This window comes from Simochromis diagramma, unplaced genomic scaffold (genome assembly GCF_900408965.1).
Source record: "Simochromis diagramma unplaced genomic scaffold, fSimDia1.1 OVJJ01000753.1, whole genome shotgun sequence".
In the NCBI taxonomy this organism is placed as follows: Eukaryota; Metazoa; Chordata; class Actinopteri; order Cichliformes; family Cichlidae; genus Simochromis; species Simochromis diagramma.
In genome coordinates this window covers 12,800,599-12,817,583 of record NW_024387523.1, presented here as the reverse complement: position 1 = coordinate 12,817,583, position 16,985 = coordinate 12,800,599, and the positions used below count along the sequence as shown (strand labels likewise).

Sequence of the window (16,985 nt, the reverse complement as noted above, 5' to 3'; positions counted from 1 at the left end):
GTCACGTGGCATGAAATCTCTCGGCCGCAGATCCATGGATACGACATGCAGTGTCTGGCCATGATCGGGAGGTTTCAGTTTGTGTCTGGAGCTGATGAGAAGGTCCTGAGAGTATTTCAAGCACCTCGTAACTTTGTGGAGAACTTTGCTAATATATCTGGGACTTCAAAAGAAACTCTGTTAACATCCAGTGTAAGTGTTCAGCTAAATGTGTATCTAAAGAATATTTGATTTTATTCTGAAGGTATATTATTCCCATTGGTGGAAATGTTTGGAATTAAATCTTACGAAAGCTTTATTCTCTGAAAAGTACTTAATGGACTGTTCAGTCCCCTTAAAAAGCCTTTGCAGTCTCTAACACATGAATATACCTTCTGTGTTTGTTTCAACTATGTCAGGACTCTGCCGACCTCCCAGAAGGAGCCAGCACACCTGCCCTCGGGCTGTCCAACAAGGCTGTATTTCAGGGTAAAATAAAAAAATTACACCGCAGTTTTGTTTGATGATTTCCATCAAAAATCAATTTCGCTTCACTCTGTAGTTTGAGAAAGCTTATTCATATGCGGGTTTGTTCATTGCTTTCGCATAATGTAACAGTATAATTTCAATTTCCAGGTGACCTTGTGCCGAAAAACAAAGAAGAGGGGGAGCAGTTCAACAGGGTATCTGACCAATACCAGGAGTCTTACTTCCACCCACTCAACCTGACAGGTACTGCTGCATGATCTACACTTTCAAGTATTTTTACAGATGACCTAGTCTCACTTAAAATGTGGTAAACCTCTCTGATAAATAATTTTGAAGCCAAAAGGGCATCCCTGTTTCCCTCTAGAGTCTAAAAGCCTGAGTCATACTCGTCATTTAAGAGTTTGAGAAATATGTCTATTGCTGGTTGCTCTTATAAGAGCCGATGATATGCAGTTAGTTAGAGCTTTATTTATAGAGTCCACTGTGTTTTCTCTTGGGGAGGTGGTCTGCTGAAGGCTGATGGTATCACAGCAGGAGAAAGTTTGGAAAAAGAAGAGCGGTCTGGAGCCAGTAATGTGAGCAGAAGCAACAAGAAAATAAATTAATAAAGACAGGAGCCAGAAAAAAGTTTGAAAACTGATCATTTAAAAACAGAGAAGGTTTAAAACGGTCACGGAGGAAAAGGAAAACTAGGGGAACAAAAGAGAAGGTAATTGTAGGAAACAGGCAAATGGGAATTGAACGAGAGTCAAATGAAAAGAAAGTAGTGCAGCCTTTTAAAACCCCTGGGCTAGAGGGTGTCAAGGGCTGTCATCAGCATGATTGAAGCCACTCCTTAATCTGCAATGCTAATTAGAAAGCGGGTTTATGTGATTGCAAAGTTTAAGTATTGATGACCCCGGGCTATGTCGGGAGCAACCAAGTGTGGAGACCGCTGTTAACAATGCATTTTTACTTGTTTGATTGGGTTCTGCGGGCAAGGAGAGAAATGAATAATCAGGCTAAAAGGGGAGCCCATGTCCGATAGCAAAAACGCAAAAAGTGCAGCTATCAACTACATGCCTCAGAAAGGGAAACTGAACTTGTGCAAATCCGGTGATGTGAGGGAAAGAGTTGGGCATCATTTAATCCCCCATGAACACCAGCAAATGTTAAGAAACACACAGTAGAAAGAAACAGGTTGTTATTGCAAAATAATGTGTTGCTTTTAGGGTGATGGGTTTTATTTCTCAGGATTTCATGCAATTAAATGTAAACATGCGAATGTGAGACATTGTCTTGAGCTGATTATCATGTTTTTAGCGTTTCTCCTTTTCAGTCTGTATCATAAACCTTTTTGAAAGGGGATAGTCACACACTTCTGTCATAGTTACAGCCTAACCACAAACCCTTCTGAAACACTACACCCTAACCTAATGTGCACCAGAGCTCCTTCAGTGCGAGACTGCTGCATCCTCGATGCATGAAGGAGCGTTTCCGCAGGTCCTTCCTCCCTGCAGCTGTCAGACTGTACAATCAGAACTGCTCCCAACAAACATAGATGTTTACATCAGCGCTGTAGCAACTTCTACTGTTATAACTGCGCATTACTTTTCTCAGCTTGTATATACACTAACTTATTGGACGTTACATGTCTACTTTTTAATGCACAGGTACAATACACAATCTGCACTTTTCTAATTATTCTAAATATTCTTAAGTATTTAAACATCTTTCAGTATCCTGCCCTGTTTGCACACTATCTGTACGCTAATAAACAGCTTGAGTCTAGGTTGAATTTAGACTAAAGCTTAGTTTTAGTCTAAATTCCAATTTTCTGAGAGCATTTGAGTGTGCCTACCTAATGTCTGAAAGTGCAGCCTGTTCACAAGTTAAGAAAACAAAATTTGGCAAGAGCAGGAGACACCTGTTTCCAGTCTCCCTCTCCCCCAAAGAACTCCTTTGATTTCTAAAAAATATATTCTAATTTTATTTTCTGCAAATAGTATAAAATCTTAGGATCAGATTTTTTTCTTATGCTCAACAAACTTTCTGGTGAAGTGTTAACAAACTGAATAACCAACTTGTTATTCTGATTTCTGCAGTTTAAAAGTCTTTGAGTTTCTTACATATCTGCAGCATCGGACATCAACAGAATCAAAAAACATTGCCACTCATTTATTCACACCACATCTGGAAGCTGTTTAATTACCTTCAGAAATTATCCCTGACTTGGAGACGGGATCGATCAGGATCTGAAAGCAAATGATGCTGTGTGCTTAGTCACAGTTTGTAATCTACAGTCTCGTAATCGTCTTATTCAGTCTACTAAACTCTGAAGCGTGTGTGTTTACATGCCTGTAACTATCAAAGCAGCTATTAACACGTAGCTGTGTCCCAGTGTAGCTACTGAGTGTGGTACATTATGTTCCGCAAATACTAGTGATGTTGTTTCTGAAAGGGCTTTACTAAACCCCCTTATAATCCTTTAAGGTCTTTCTTTGCTCTTTAATTTGTGTGGATTCCAGATACACATTTAAATTCAGATTATAACAGTCATTCCTTGTTTATTCAGCTGATTGTTGATTATTTTTGAACAACTAAGATTTCAGGGCATTACAAATAACAGCGAACTATTTGTATTGTGTGTGTGTGTGTGTGTGTGTGTGTGTGTGTGTGTGTGTGTGCAGAGCCACCACCAGAGGATCATCTTCTCCAGAACACACTTTGGCCTGAGGTCCAGAAACTGTGAGTATCTAAATCTTGCTGTAAGTGAAATGCTGACATACGTATTGATATATTTGTGTCTATAAAGACATCAGTGTTTCCTTGTGTCTTCTATTGAAAAGTTTCTACTCTATCTGAAAATAATAGATTTCCCTACATAGACTTCTTTGTTACCACCTCACCTCTGCACCCACAACTCCAGCGGCATATTCATCAGTCAGAATCCAGCTACTCGGCTTCCCATGAGCCACTTCTCCAGATTGAATATATTGCCACACTTTGGCCAATGTTAAATCCATTTACCGGTCATTCCACCATAAACATGACATACGACACAGCCATTTATTTGAGGTGCGAACACTGTGTGCATTTTTCTACCTTCATTTGGCTTCATCCCTTGAATCGTTTAGTGCAGAATAGAAACATTAAAATGAGTAAGTGACTAAATTATTTTTTGTGGCATAAATAATCCTCTCCCTGTTGTGGCCAAATTGCTGCAGTGTTTGAAAGCTGGCTGGTAGAGGCTGGAAATTCTTTCCACTGAGTTGCAGACTGCAGTTTGAGCTTGTTGGCATTTTAAAACAACCAGGTGATGGCAAGCTAAAAGCAATTAGGCCGTGAGTGATTAGCTAGAGCATCATCATTGTTCATCTGTGTCAGCAGGAGAAGGACTAGTCATCACAGATCAGTATTTTAATTTCACACTCTAATTATTTACCTGTCAGCAAGTGGCGACGGCTCGAGCCTGGAAGCTTGTTGGAGTGACACTCTGGAATAAAAGAATATTTAATTTACTGTCACGCTGGGAGCTCTTCCTCTGTTCTGCCTCACCATGCATCCCTTCCCTGTCTGTCTGTAACATATATCTGTCCTTCTGCACAGTCAGAGTGGCTGTTCATGGTTAACCTCTGTATGATTGTCCCCTGTCCACAGGTACGGGCACGGCTTTGAGATGTTCTGTCTTGCGTCTGACAGCAGCAGAACAGTGGTGGCATCTGCATGCAAGGTCAGTTTGATAAGCTCCAGGCTGGACTGCATGTCACAGTCAGCCCTGCAATTGCAGTCGAAAGTTTAATTACAGTCATCATACAAATGATTGCCAAGGCAATATCAGGCTTTCAATGCTTTCTTTGACCTTTTTCGGGGCTCAATGATTGGGCAAAACCCACAGTTAGGAATAACAAGATTGCCCCCCCAATACATACAGAATCACAATTATACATGGAAGACACTTAATATATTTCCAGTTTGATATTTGAATACTCTTATAAGCACAGTTTCACAGAGTCCTGTGAAAAACCAAGTACAGCCATCATTCAGTAGCTTGTAGAACCACCTTAACAGCAATAACTCGAAATAATCGTTTTCTGTGTGACGCCGCCTTGTTCTTTTTAGAGAGAAGAGGCAGCCTCAGTCTTCTTCTAATTGTGCTGTCATAACATGGCAACTGAGGTCTGTAGAGTCTGAGATATAGCTCTAAAGTGTTTTTGTTTGTTTGTTTTAAATGTAATTTCTCTGAGCATTGTGTGGTTTGACCTTGGGACATCCACTGGTGGAATTGTGTTCACACATACCCAAATGCTCCAGACCAGCAAACTGCCAAGACTCACACCTGCTGATGATCAATTAATCGAATGCATTTGATCAGCAACATCTGGCTGCTGCTTACCCTCTTAATTCCTTTGGAAGCATCGAGGTATACTTTGACTTTCACATGGCTGTAAGCACAGTCCACACACTTTTAATAAGTTTGAGGACAGGACTTGAGGACAGGACTTTGGCTGTTTTACTTATTCCACAACCACATTTAATGTGTGTTTGGGCTCAGTGACCTTTTGAAGCACCCACTGTGTTCAAGCTTCAGCTGTCAGGCTGATGGTTTGAAGTTATGTTGAAGATTTCTGAGGTAGTTTGCCTTAATTACTACAACCACGTATGCCAGTCCCACAGATTCTATTGCCCAGCACTATGATACCTTTACTTCACTAGATTTATTTGTCAAGTTTTGTAAATTTGTGCAGTTTCCTTGCTTAAGAGATTGTTTTCATTTACCCAAATGGGTTTTATTAGATTCCCCTCAATAACCATGTAAATTTTAATTGATTTTCTTTTTTAATAGATTTAATTAGTTCAACACTAGTCATCGGGTCATTAGATCTTTAGATGAAAAACCTTCAAAGCAAAAACCAGATGTAAAAATAAAAACCTATATGCTAATAAATGTACACATCTGACAGAACCATCTAACTAACCTTTACCACTTCATTTGACTATTTTCTTACAATAAATGTAAATAAAGCCAATCCCCAATTATGCGCACACCAAGCAGTAGTGTGTCATTTTTACTTTATTTTAACAAAATATTTACTCAAATGTATCTGAATTATTCAGAGAAAAGGCTGAATTATGTCGTTCTTTTTAACCGCTCTTCACCATAAGCCCATAATTTCCTGTACACAAAGTTTGTGACAAAGTGACCCAAATGTGCTTTAAATACAGTTAATAACTATTTTCATTTTCAGCATTCTGTGCACGTATATCTCAAAACTTCTGGACTGCTGCTGCTCTTGTTGCTTTGTGGGTCTTTTTAACGCTCTGCTTGGCAAATCAGACTGCAGATTGGTTCTACTTGGTTTGCTTTCCAGTCCGTATGTTGATTTATTTTCCTCTAGGTCCCAATATTTTCTAAAATCCCAGGCTGACCTGACAATACTTGTAGCCAAACAACTTAATTTTGGTCTCATCTGATCACAAAACGTTCCTTCAGAGGTTTTATTTCTTCGTCCATGTGGTCAGCTACAAGCATTAGTCGAGCTTGGGGTTGTTCATTTTGGAGCCAGGTCCTTCTTTATTGGACAGCAGCCTCTCCTTACATAGCCGTGTAAGACTCACTTGAGAGTAGACAGCAATGTCCAGCAGCTTCCAGTTTATGCAGGCCTGTACCTTTGTGGTGTCTGGATTGTTTCTGACCACCCAAACCAACTTCCTTATAACTGAGGGTGTTTTCAGATCTTGTGCAGCTGTTTGAACAGATCATCTTGAATTATGCAGAAAGAGACATTACTAACTTGTCTAAATCTGTGATCCTCTTTCTCGGATCTTCACTGAGATCCTTGAACGTTAACATTTTACTGTGTGAGCTGTGAAACCCTTTATGTTTGCACAAATAAATTACCAGCTGTAGTTAATCACGGATACTTCATAGACCATTAAGAGGCACTACGTTAAGATATTTTCTTAATTTCAGCAACACCAGATTTATTTCTATGTGGGTGAATGTATATTTTTGATCCAGTATTTATTAAATCTAATCCCTTTACTCTTCAAGATATATTTTGTGCAAAACGTCAGACTCAGACAGAATTATTAAGCCCCTGTGAAATTGAAGGTTTTTGTCAAAAATGTTCAGTGTTTTTTTTTTTCTTTTCAACAGACCGTGGGATTTTCAACATAGTATTTCTAGACTTTTTAAAAAAGTTTTCTTTAGAAAGCATAAATCATTTTTGTTTGCACACAATAACAGAATTATTTCAGGGGAAAAAACGAGATTATCAGGGTCAATATTATTAGACCCCCTAGAAAAACTGACCTCTTTATTGAGTCAAAGCAGAAACCACTGCTGTGCAATGGTGTACTTTAACTTTGTAATGCTCAAAGCTTCTAAAAATCAAGTTCAAACTGAGAGTTATCTTCCAATTTACACACTATAAAAACTTCAGTGAGAGTTTGATCAGTTACTTGAGAAAGCATCATGCCCAAAACAAAATCAATCAGTTTAGATTTGATAAAAAAGATTTGTTGATGCTCACAAAGCAGGAGATGGTTATGCAAAGTTATCACAGCATTTCCAAGTGTAAAGATCTGTAGTGAGAAGTATCATCACAGAGTACCACACAGTACAGAACAAATTTGGCAGAGGGTAGGAAGCAAAAGGTTTGAAAGACTCTGGAAAGAAAACAAGTGTGAGTCTAAAGACACCAGAACAACTGCTAAGATATCATTGAATGACTTAGCCAGGTCAGGAACTGTGGTCTCAAAGAAGACAACCACTAGATCCCTGCACTGGAATGAAGTGTGAGGTTGCATACCAAGGAAACTTCTGCAGATGAGACAGCTTGAATCTAGACTAAAGTAAGAAAGAACGACCTGCAGAAAGTTTATGCGTACTGGAAACGAGAGCTCTTTGGCCACAGAGGCACTGTTTATGTTTGAAAGAAGAAGAGAAAGGTGTACAACCCAAACCCCCGTCCTCACAGTGAAACACGGAGGTGGATGTATTATGGGGATGCTATAATATGTAAAGATTTTGAAAGACAACCTCAAGTAGTTGGCAGCTGGGTCTGGGTTGTCTCTTTGTCTTTTAACACAACAACCACCTAAAACATACGTCGCTCCTGGTGAAGAACTACCTCCATAAGACCAAAGTAAATGTTACTGAGTGGCCTGCAAGAAGCCCCAACTTGAATTCCACTGAAAACCTGTAAGGTGCACCGAAGACCAAAGTCCATGCCAGAAGACCATCAAATCTGGAGGAGCATTAGAAAATGATACAGAACTGACTGTTAGCATCAGGGGTGCTAATTGTTTTGATCGTGGCAGTTTTTGTTTTTTGTGAAATAATCTTGTTTCATTGTGGAACACTTCAACTGTGGAAGTAGCTTATAAAGTAGACACAGGTGCTTTTATAAAGCATTGTGTGTTTTATGTCTGACAATGAACTGACCCCTTACTATCTTTCCAGGCATCCAAAGCTGAGCATGCAGCAGTGCTGCTGTGGAGTACAACCACATGGCGTCAGCTGCAGGTTCTTCCATGTCACACCCTCACGGTTACCCAAATGGCCTTTTCACCTGATGCACAGCTCCTGTTGGCTGTTTCCCGAGATCGCACTTGGTCTTTATGGAGAAGGAATCTCCCCACACCTGAAAGTCCAGGTGAGAAATGAGGACAACACAGACTAATAAGGAAGTCTGTTTTACAGGGTTATTAGTGTTTGGTCTTCAGGATTTGATTTTCAAATGCAGCGTGACTCAGGATGAGACGTTAGTTCCTCATAATGCTTTGTAAATAAATTCAGTTTAATTAAAAATGTGCTTGAGTGAATATTAAGAAAAAACGACAATGCCGGAGCCCTTCTGGCACATGGAATTGCTCCCCTAATTCCAAATAATTAAAATAAGGTAAACCCACAGAGCAGATTTCCTCCAAATTGAATTTCGAGTCAAGCTGGCCTTATTGGAAGGACTCTCCTCATTAATACTATGAAGAGCCAAACAAGTGATGCACTGAATGAATCGAGTCCAAAATGGATTTAATATAGGAAAGATTTGAAACTGACCAAACTGACCAAAATGAACGATTAGTGCTTACTTCCCTCCTTCAAGGCTTATAATTCCACATTTGTAGGTAGAGCAGTGATTTGAAACAGGCTTTCAAATGGGTAATTACCATGCAGAATACATGAAATCCTCTGCGGTGGATTGCAGAGATCTCATCAAATCTATGCTCTCTGAGATGAAGCTTGAAAAGAAAATTCTGAAGTAACACTTTGAATAAATACAGACATAAAGCACGATGCAGTAGCCTTTGCATGCGCTGATAAAGACAAACCACAATGATATTTATAGTTTCGTGTTAAACTGGGATTTGTGATATTGGGGGTAGCGCTCTGTGGGGCTCTGATCTGTGAAATTGTAGAGAAGTAAATGAGAAAACACTGAAGGTACATGAACGGTTTGTGAATATAAAGAGGCCTCTGTGTGTTTGCCAACTTCAGCTAAAGCCACAAAAACTGTCTTTCCCACTTCCAGTGGTGTTTGTGGGTCAGTGTAGGTGCTAAAATGTTTAAAAAGTGTGATCTTCAGATTGTGTGCTGTGTGCAAAAAGCCAGTTTAACCCATAAAGAGGATACTTTGATGCTTCCTTGCTGTAGGTGTGAGATTTGTTTACGCACTTTGAGAGCTGGTGTCTTGCACTAAAAATGTGATGGTTGGCAAATCCTGTCTAATGTGACTCACTGAAAACTATTAAATATTAAACTATTAAGAGCAAATTTAAGAGTGTATACACTGCTGAAAGTGGAGATAATGAGGTTAAATATCCCCCAATTACCTTGAAGGGTAGTCATGCTGCGGTCAGCTACAGATGAAATTGGCCCAATTTAACCCAGCAAATATCAGCTGAAAAGTCTCAGTTTTAGCGCTCTCTCAGTCATTTTGTCAATTTCTTTTGACCTTTACCCTCCTTTGTGACTTAACTCAGTGGTTTTGACATGGTCAGAGAAATAGATTTGTCTCTCTAAGGTCAACACTGTCAGGATTCACATTGGGTGAGAGCTTTCTGAGTGAGAAATCGTCTCTGGACTCAAATCTTAAACGATGCCATGGAACAACCAACCAATAAAACAGTCTCACTTTGCTTGTCTTTTTAATGTTTTTTTTTTTTTGCCTTTTTATGATCTATTAAATAAATAAATTTGTTGATTTCATCTTATTACATAATCAGTACAACTTAGATTCTAACCAGTCACATCTGGCATAAGGTATCTGTTTGGTCCCAGATTTATTCAGTCAGAGTCTCCAGACACACGAGCAGAGTGATAAAGGGTGATAAATATTCACTGATGATAAAAAGGAGCTCTGCCAGAAGTGGTATGAAGCTGTAATCCCGACATTACAGAGTTTTTAGCTCATCCAGCTGAAGGATCATCATCTGTCTGCTCACCCGGCAGTCACAGAGTACAAATCTCGGCTAAGGCAGCTCGCTTTCTGGGCAGCATTTACTTTTAAGGCAACATTGTTGTGTTTTCTGTATATTCATTTTGTTTTCTTTGCTCTTTTTAGACATACTTTAAAAACTTTGAAGTGGAATTAAAATCAGATAAAGGTAGCATGACAGATGCTCACTCTAATTGTACGAACATCATGAAGGAGTAGGTAATAGGCAATGATTTGTAAATAACTGGACATAAATAAATTGAGCTTACTATATTCGTCTACTACATCTAGTATCTAGAAATGTACCACAATATATTTCTAACTAACTAGGCAGCTTATTTACTTTCTCTTAACAATACTTTCTTGAAACATATAATACATTGTGGAGTCAACTTGAAAGAAAGACAGATGTAAAATGTAAAAGTGAGACATTTTATGGCCTTATTTGACCTTGAAGAAGAGGCCAGGGATTAAGCCTATATGCTTTAAATATAAATAAATATAAACTGATAGAAAGAAAGGTTGTTTTAAATAACTATATAGTGTTATCACTTTGACCTTTAGATGACTCTATTGGCCTTGAAGAAGAGGTCAGAGTTCAAATGTAGCATATTTAAAATCTTTATAGGGTTCTTTCTATATTATGACATTACACATCTCACTTGTCAAAAACATAGGTTTAACATGAGTTATAAAACTTTTTCTGAATTTTCAACCATAAATCATAGTTGAATTTGAAGACATTGGTGGATAAAAGCCAAATTGTAATAGATTGCACTGGAGGATTGGTCAGAATTTAATCGAAATTGCACACAGTGATCACCTAATGGATCTTCACCCAAGCTGTGCTTGGTTGTTTTGCAAACATTTCTCCATTTTCACAGCATATGCTTCATGCACACTACTTACAATTACAAGTTCTCGCTCCTAGTGTACTGAGCAATATTAATGTGGCAAAGTCATTAGCATTAGAGTTTTGGTGTTGATACATGTTTCATGTATGAAGTGATATTGCTTTGCTACAGATTTTCCATACGACTTGTATCCTCTTAGATGATGATAATCAACTGATAGGTTATGATCATGGGGGCGTGGTCTTACTGGGTGACCACATCCTCCAAATGTTAGAGCCTTCCTGTCACCATCAGTAACATCAGTAATACAGTCAGTGCTCTGACATACCGAGGTATTGACATGTTTTTATACTTTTTATGACCATTGTTACTACCGACCATGTCCTCATAATACTTCTGAATTCAGAGTAAGTAGAGATCTGATCTAGGTTATTGTATTAAGATTTGGGACACATCGTCAGTAGTGGACCTTGGATTCATCGGGTGTTTCGGCCATTATCATTAGACACCCTCATCCAAGGAGGCCCTGCCGGGGTTGATCAGGGTTGAGTGTGTCACTGGTTTATGTTAAATTGTTATTTCTCTTGTTCTTTCTTCTGTTTAGTTTTCTACAGTTTATTTGCTCCCATCTATTCACTGCAACTGAGAAATAATACTTAACTCTTTAGCATTTATGGAGCCTCACTTGTTCAAAGGGATAGAAAAGGTGCTGGAGAGAAGTGAGACAAAAGGGACGAGATGGGAGAGAGCAAAGAGGAGAGCCGGAAGGGGGGGCGCCCGATCTGGCTTCCCACACCTCCCCTACATATATGTGTTTACTAATGGTGTGATACTGTGAGAGGTGCTCTTAATTTTATACTTTCACTCTAAGTAGGTAGAAAACATCTCCCAAATCTAATTCTCAAACATCTGAAACATTGTGAATATGGATCCAGATAATCAACAAACCTTGAGAAACAATACATTTGAAAACAATCAAACATTTTATTTAAAAGAGAAAGAAAAAAACTAGCTCAGATATTGGATTTCTGTTGGCCTAAGTTCTGTGTAGAGCTGTTGCTGTTGTCAACAGGAGTGTGTTCTTGGAGAGGATGTTTATATGAGAGAACCTCAGCACACAGACTCTACAAATAACTCAATCCTGCATTTAAGGTGAACAGAAAACGACATTTAAGCCCTAAGGATTACCTCCTCCTGCACCTGGTAAAGCATCTTATGTTTCTCTTGGCTTCTCCGGATGGTGTTAATGGGCACTGACAGAGGCGTCCCACACTCCTCTGTTCGCCTGAATGGTGGGCTACGCAGAGGCAGGGTGGTGTGTGTGTGTGTGTGTGTGTGTTCCTGTCTAGCTATCTTTGTGAGGACCGAAATCTGCATTCTACTATACTTGTGAGAACCAACAGTCACTTGTGAGGACACACTAACCGGTCTTCACAGGTTTGAAGGCCTTTTTGAGGCTCAAAATGTGGTTTTAGTGTCAGGGTTACAATTAGGTTATGGTTAGGTATAGGGTTAGGGTAAGGGGCTAGGGAAACCATTATGTTATTGAAGGTCCTCACTAAGATAGCTGAATGGGTGTGTGTGTGTGTGTGTGTGTGTGTGTGTGTGTGTGTGTGTGTGTGTGTGTGTGTGTGTGTGTGTGTGTGTGTGTGTGTTGGTCTTTGGTTTCTCTTAAGAGAAATGGCAAGGGATTACAGGGTTTTTTGTTTTTTTGCTTTTTCCAGCGGCGGGGGGCTCCCCGTCTGTTCTGGTTGACTGCTGAATCACTCAAGGTGATTGTGAGGAGCACGCACGAGGACACGCACAGTCTCCTACCTTCAGACTAGGGAAGGTTAAATGAAGTCAGAGCTGATCAAACAAATGACTACCTCTATTCTATTCACACATCTTCTGGCCCCTACCTGTTTTGCCTGAGCGTTTCCCTCCACCGCCCTATTTTGTCTTGGCCTTGGAGACATTGTCACCTTCTCTCTCCTCCTCCTTTTTGTTTTTTTTAAACCTGAGTGGGCTTTTATATGTTCTACCTTTTAGTCTTCTTGATACGTTTTGTGTGTTTTATCAAAATGGACACTTTCTCTATAGTCTGTGTCTCCAGTCCCCATCTGTGTGTGATGTGATATAGCTCAACAGCCAGTCGTGTTAATGAAAGATTGTGAAGGAGGGAGAAGGAGAATCCTTTGAACACAAACCTCAACACTTTGGTTAACTCGGACTTTTGTGGCAGTGCTGATGTTTTACAATAATCATGCTGTGTGTGTGTGTGTGTGTGTGTGTGTGTGTGAGAGAGCCAGTGGAGAGCAGGACTACTGCAGACATGCAGGCCGGCAGCTGCCAGCAGCATACAAACAAGCTCTCTAGGGAAACCAGTCTGGAGGCTGAAATGACTTAGGCTAGGGAAATAAACAGCAGCAGGTCATAAACCAAAACTGACTGAAATGGAGGGCTGGAATGAGGTTCTCTGTCTTGTTCGGTTGTTTATTTGTCGCTCGGGAGAGTCTTTGTTGCTACTGAGCTGTGAGGCAGGGATCTAAACGTGCTGATGTCATGCTGCAGTAATCATAACACAAAGTTTTGCTACCAGCTCATCCTCTGTTGGAAAAGTGTTGTTGTGGAGATGAAATGTGACACAATACATGTAGTGCCGGCACTCATACCATCGTTTGAATGCAGTTGTTTGTATGATCTCTCTTGCTCTTTGTTCCCGTTTCCATATAGAGCCCCTGTTCTCGCTGTATGCGCACACAGAGAAGGACACAGCCATACACAGCCGAATCATCTGGTCATGTGACTGGAGCCCTGACGGCAAATTCTTTGTAACATCAAGTCGAGACAAGAAGGTAATTTTTAAATGTTGCGTCACATTACGCGTTGACAATAATACCACCTGGTTGCACTCTTGAGTTTTTTCTAAACAAAATGTGTGTGTGTGTCCAGGTGATAGTATGGGGCCCATGTAGTCTGGACTCTGGAGACCCTGTGCTGCCTCCTGAGATTAAACCGTGCTCTTCCATCTTAGATGTGGGCGATTCTGCTACTGCTATAGCGTTCTGCCCTGTACTCTGCTCTAGTGACAGGTTTGTGTTACATGACATCCAACTACCGTCATATCGACTGGCCAGGTCTTATATCTGTCTTCGGTACTTTGGAAGTTTGCTTCAATAATTTGAAGCTGCAGTTTTGAACTATTTTCTTCTCCCTTAAACTGCTCATCAGTTAACTGATTGTTTAATTGGTTTAGAAGCTGTTAACCTCACATAAAGAATATCCAATTAATTATATATATATTATATCCAATTAATTTAAACACATGACATGACTGTGGCTGACACTAAACTGCTTCATGTTCTCATCTAAAGACCCCGGAGGTTCACTCATACTGTGCTGAAATGGAATTAAATGTGGTAAAAATGTCTAACTCTTGTAGCGAAGAGTGACAGTACTGGTTCAAGACATCTAGGTCAGAGCAAAGGAAAACGAGGTCTGCTCTGAAGTTCGATTTTGTTGTGTTTCCTTCCTACTTTCCGCAGCTACCTGCTTGCAGTTGGCCTGGAGTGTGGCAGGATCCGGCTGTACAGGTGGAGCCCTGGCAGCGAGCCTGCAGGAGACGACTGGAGCTGCTGCGGAGAAACAGACACCTCGTATCCTTACTGCACACATGCAGTCGATCTGAGGTTCATCACAGTGTCAGTTGTGGGTCTTCACTCTGATTGCTGTTGAGAACCAGAAGCTTTCTGTCATTTACCATTTAAATAATAATAATAATAAAAAATTAGATAAGCGTGATGGAGATTATGTCTGCTTCCTTTGAAGAGGAGATGCAGATGGCATCAACCGGTACCTTAATTTTGGTTCTGTCAATGTTTTATCTCACACTGGTCTGTGCCACTATAGTCTGTAAAGATCAAGATAGGTTGCACAGTCTTTGTATCAGGAAGTCACACCTCAGATACGCCTTTTTTTTCATATTTTAAGATGATATATAAGTTGGAAAATTCATTGGTTACTACAGGTAAAAATGAACAACATATAACAAAAGAACTTTAATATGTATTATAATAATATAAATACAAATCAAAGGTACTTTATTGCCACATTTACGGCCCCTGGAACCACTGAGCATTGTTTCTCCTTAACTGCCTATTGTTGCAGACCAAGTCCATCCCTTTATGACCACAGTGTACCCATTTTCTGATGGCTGCTTCCAGCAGGATAACACACCATGTCACAAAGCTCAAATCATCTTAAACTGGTTTCTTAAACATGAGAATGAGACCACATTACTCATATGACCTCTGAGGATTGTTTAAACACCTTGCTGAATCTTTGCCAAGAACAATTAAGGTAGTTGTGAAGGGAAAAGATGGTCAAACCCAGTTGTAGCAAAATATACCAAACAAAGTTTTTGTGTTGTGTGTTTAACAGAAAAATTATGGTTTGGTGTAAAATAGATATGATGTCAGTTGTGTAGATTTTGTCTGAAAGCTTGTTTTGTCATCCAGACAAGTATTCTGTTGTCTCCTTTCATCACACATCCTCTCACAGACAAAGCCACACTCTGGCAGTAAAACGGCTCCGCTGGAGGCCCAAGACTGGCCGAGCAGGTCGGGGGAATGGCAAGAAGGATGGACAGGGTGATGGAGAGAGTGAAATCGAGGAGGAGAGCTCCTGGGTCCAGCTCGCCAGCGCCAGTGCCGACCACTCTGTCAAAATCTTCAACATCAACAAACGGGCTCTTTAGCACCACCAACACTGACACTATTATGTCTCTCACACCCAGAGAGACACTTTGACTGAGGGCCACAGGCCTAACTGAGGCACCGAGGCCACAGCTGCTTGCTGGCATGCCATGCAGTCCCTGTGACAGCCAGTTAAGTCATGGGTCAGTCACAGGACAAACCCACAGCACACATGCCCTGCAGTCTGTCTGCACACAGCTGAACGGATTTGATGGGTGGAAGCAAGATGGTAAAAACACCATGACCTTTGGGCGGTATTTTGCTTAGACACTTCAAAGTGTTTTAGATTCAAAGAAGAAGACTCAGCAGGATTTCTATACAGACTGCGTATTAATACAGGTCATCTAAGTAAGCCGTTGGCATGGCGAACTGTATTCTTGAAGGAACAATTCAATTCTGAGTGCAATCAGAGGCAGGGCTTGTGTTGCATGTTTGTGCCTTGGGATCAGTTGATTAAATGTCTTTCATGTATGTCACGTATGTGTATAGGTAGTGTGCAAGCAGTCCAGTACGCAGCAATGATATATGACTGCTAGACACTAGGGATCACATTTTTATCCTCTGTGGAAACGTGAGTGTATTAAAGATGACCATTTTGCAAATATTGTTGCTGTGTCTTGACTTTTTAATAGATTTCTCCTACCTTGCAGGCATTCTGTAATCCAGTGCACTCAACATATTTTTGTGAAAATTACAGTAAAGTGCTTTACAAAGGAAGTCCAAAATTTGACTTAGAAAAGATGATGGAAAGTTTTTAGCACGTTTCGAGGAGTTTTTTTTTTTTTTTTCTTTCTCGTGAAATGAAACCAGGTAAGATTGTCTGTCGCCGGGCTGTTCTCATGGTAAATGGTTGTCCTCTCTAGCTGAGCACTCAAAGCGCTTTATGCAACTTGTCTCTTTCATCCATTCACACAGGCACTTTTGTCTGTTTTTTTTTTTTGTTTTTTCCTTACGTAAGTGCTTTCTAACATTTGATGGATGGATGCATTAGAGAGCAACTTAGGGTTAGTATGTTGCTCAAGGATATTCGGCATGCATACTAGAGCAGCCAGGGATCGAACCAACAACCTTCCGATTAGTATGTGACCTCGTACCTCCTGAGCTACAGCCACGTCATCATCAAGCACAGTGGGTGAAATAATTATTTGATCCCCTGCTGTATTTGTAAGTTTGCTAATTTGCAACAAAATGAACAACAACAAAAAACACATTACAAGCACTATGTGCCGTCTTCTGCAGGGGAACCTTGCGGGCACTGCAAGATTTCAGTACATTATGGTGTAGTGTATTACCAGTGGTGTTCTTGCTCTCTGTGGTCCCAAGTGCCTTCAAATCATTATCAAGCTCTTCCCCAGGGGCGTAATTTCCATGGGGGTTAGGGGGGGTTATGACTCCGCCAATAATCAGACCCAACCAATATAAGCCCCCCCCCAATAAAATTATAATTTATCTTGCGTAAATAGGCTGTTGATTTTCTTTACTCGTTTCAGGCATTACCAGCAAAA

The 16,985-nt window shown here is 40.3% G+C and overlaps 1 protein-coding gene across 1 annotated transcript in view; it reads left to right on the top strand.

The window, feature by feature from the left end:
* Positions 1-16,086, top strand: part of elp2 (elongator acetyltransferase complex subunit 2) — a 33,688-nt gene extending 17,602 nt beyond the window's left edge. Inside the window, exons 13-22 of the mRNA XM_040021021.1 lie at positions 1-192; positions 399-468; positions 616-711; positions 3,138-3,195; positions 4,108-4,180; positions 7,916-8,108; positions 13,460-13,581; positions 13,679-13,818; positions 14,272-14,382; positions 15,287-16,086. Coding sequence (XP_039876955.1) covers positions 1-192; positions 399-468; positions 616-711; positions 3,138-3,195; positions 4,108-4,180; positions 7,916-8,108; positions 13,460-13,581; positions 13,679-13,818; positions 14,272-14,382; positions 15,287-15,482 — 1,251 coding nt within the window. The 3' untranslated portion in view covers positions 15,483-16,086. The remainder of the gene's footprint in view (positions 193-398; positions 469-615; positions 712-3,137; positions 3,196-4,107; positions 4,181-7,915; positions 8,109-13,459; positions 13,582-13,678; positions 13,819-14,271; positions 14,383-15,286) is intronic.
* Positions 16,087-16,985: the final 899 nt, after the last annotated feature.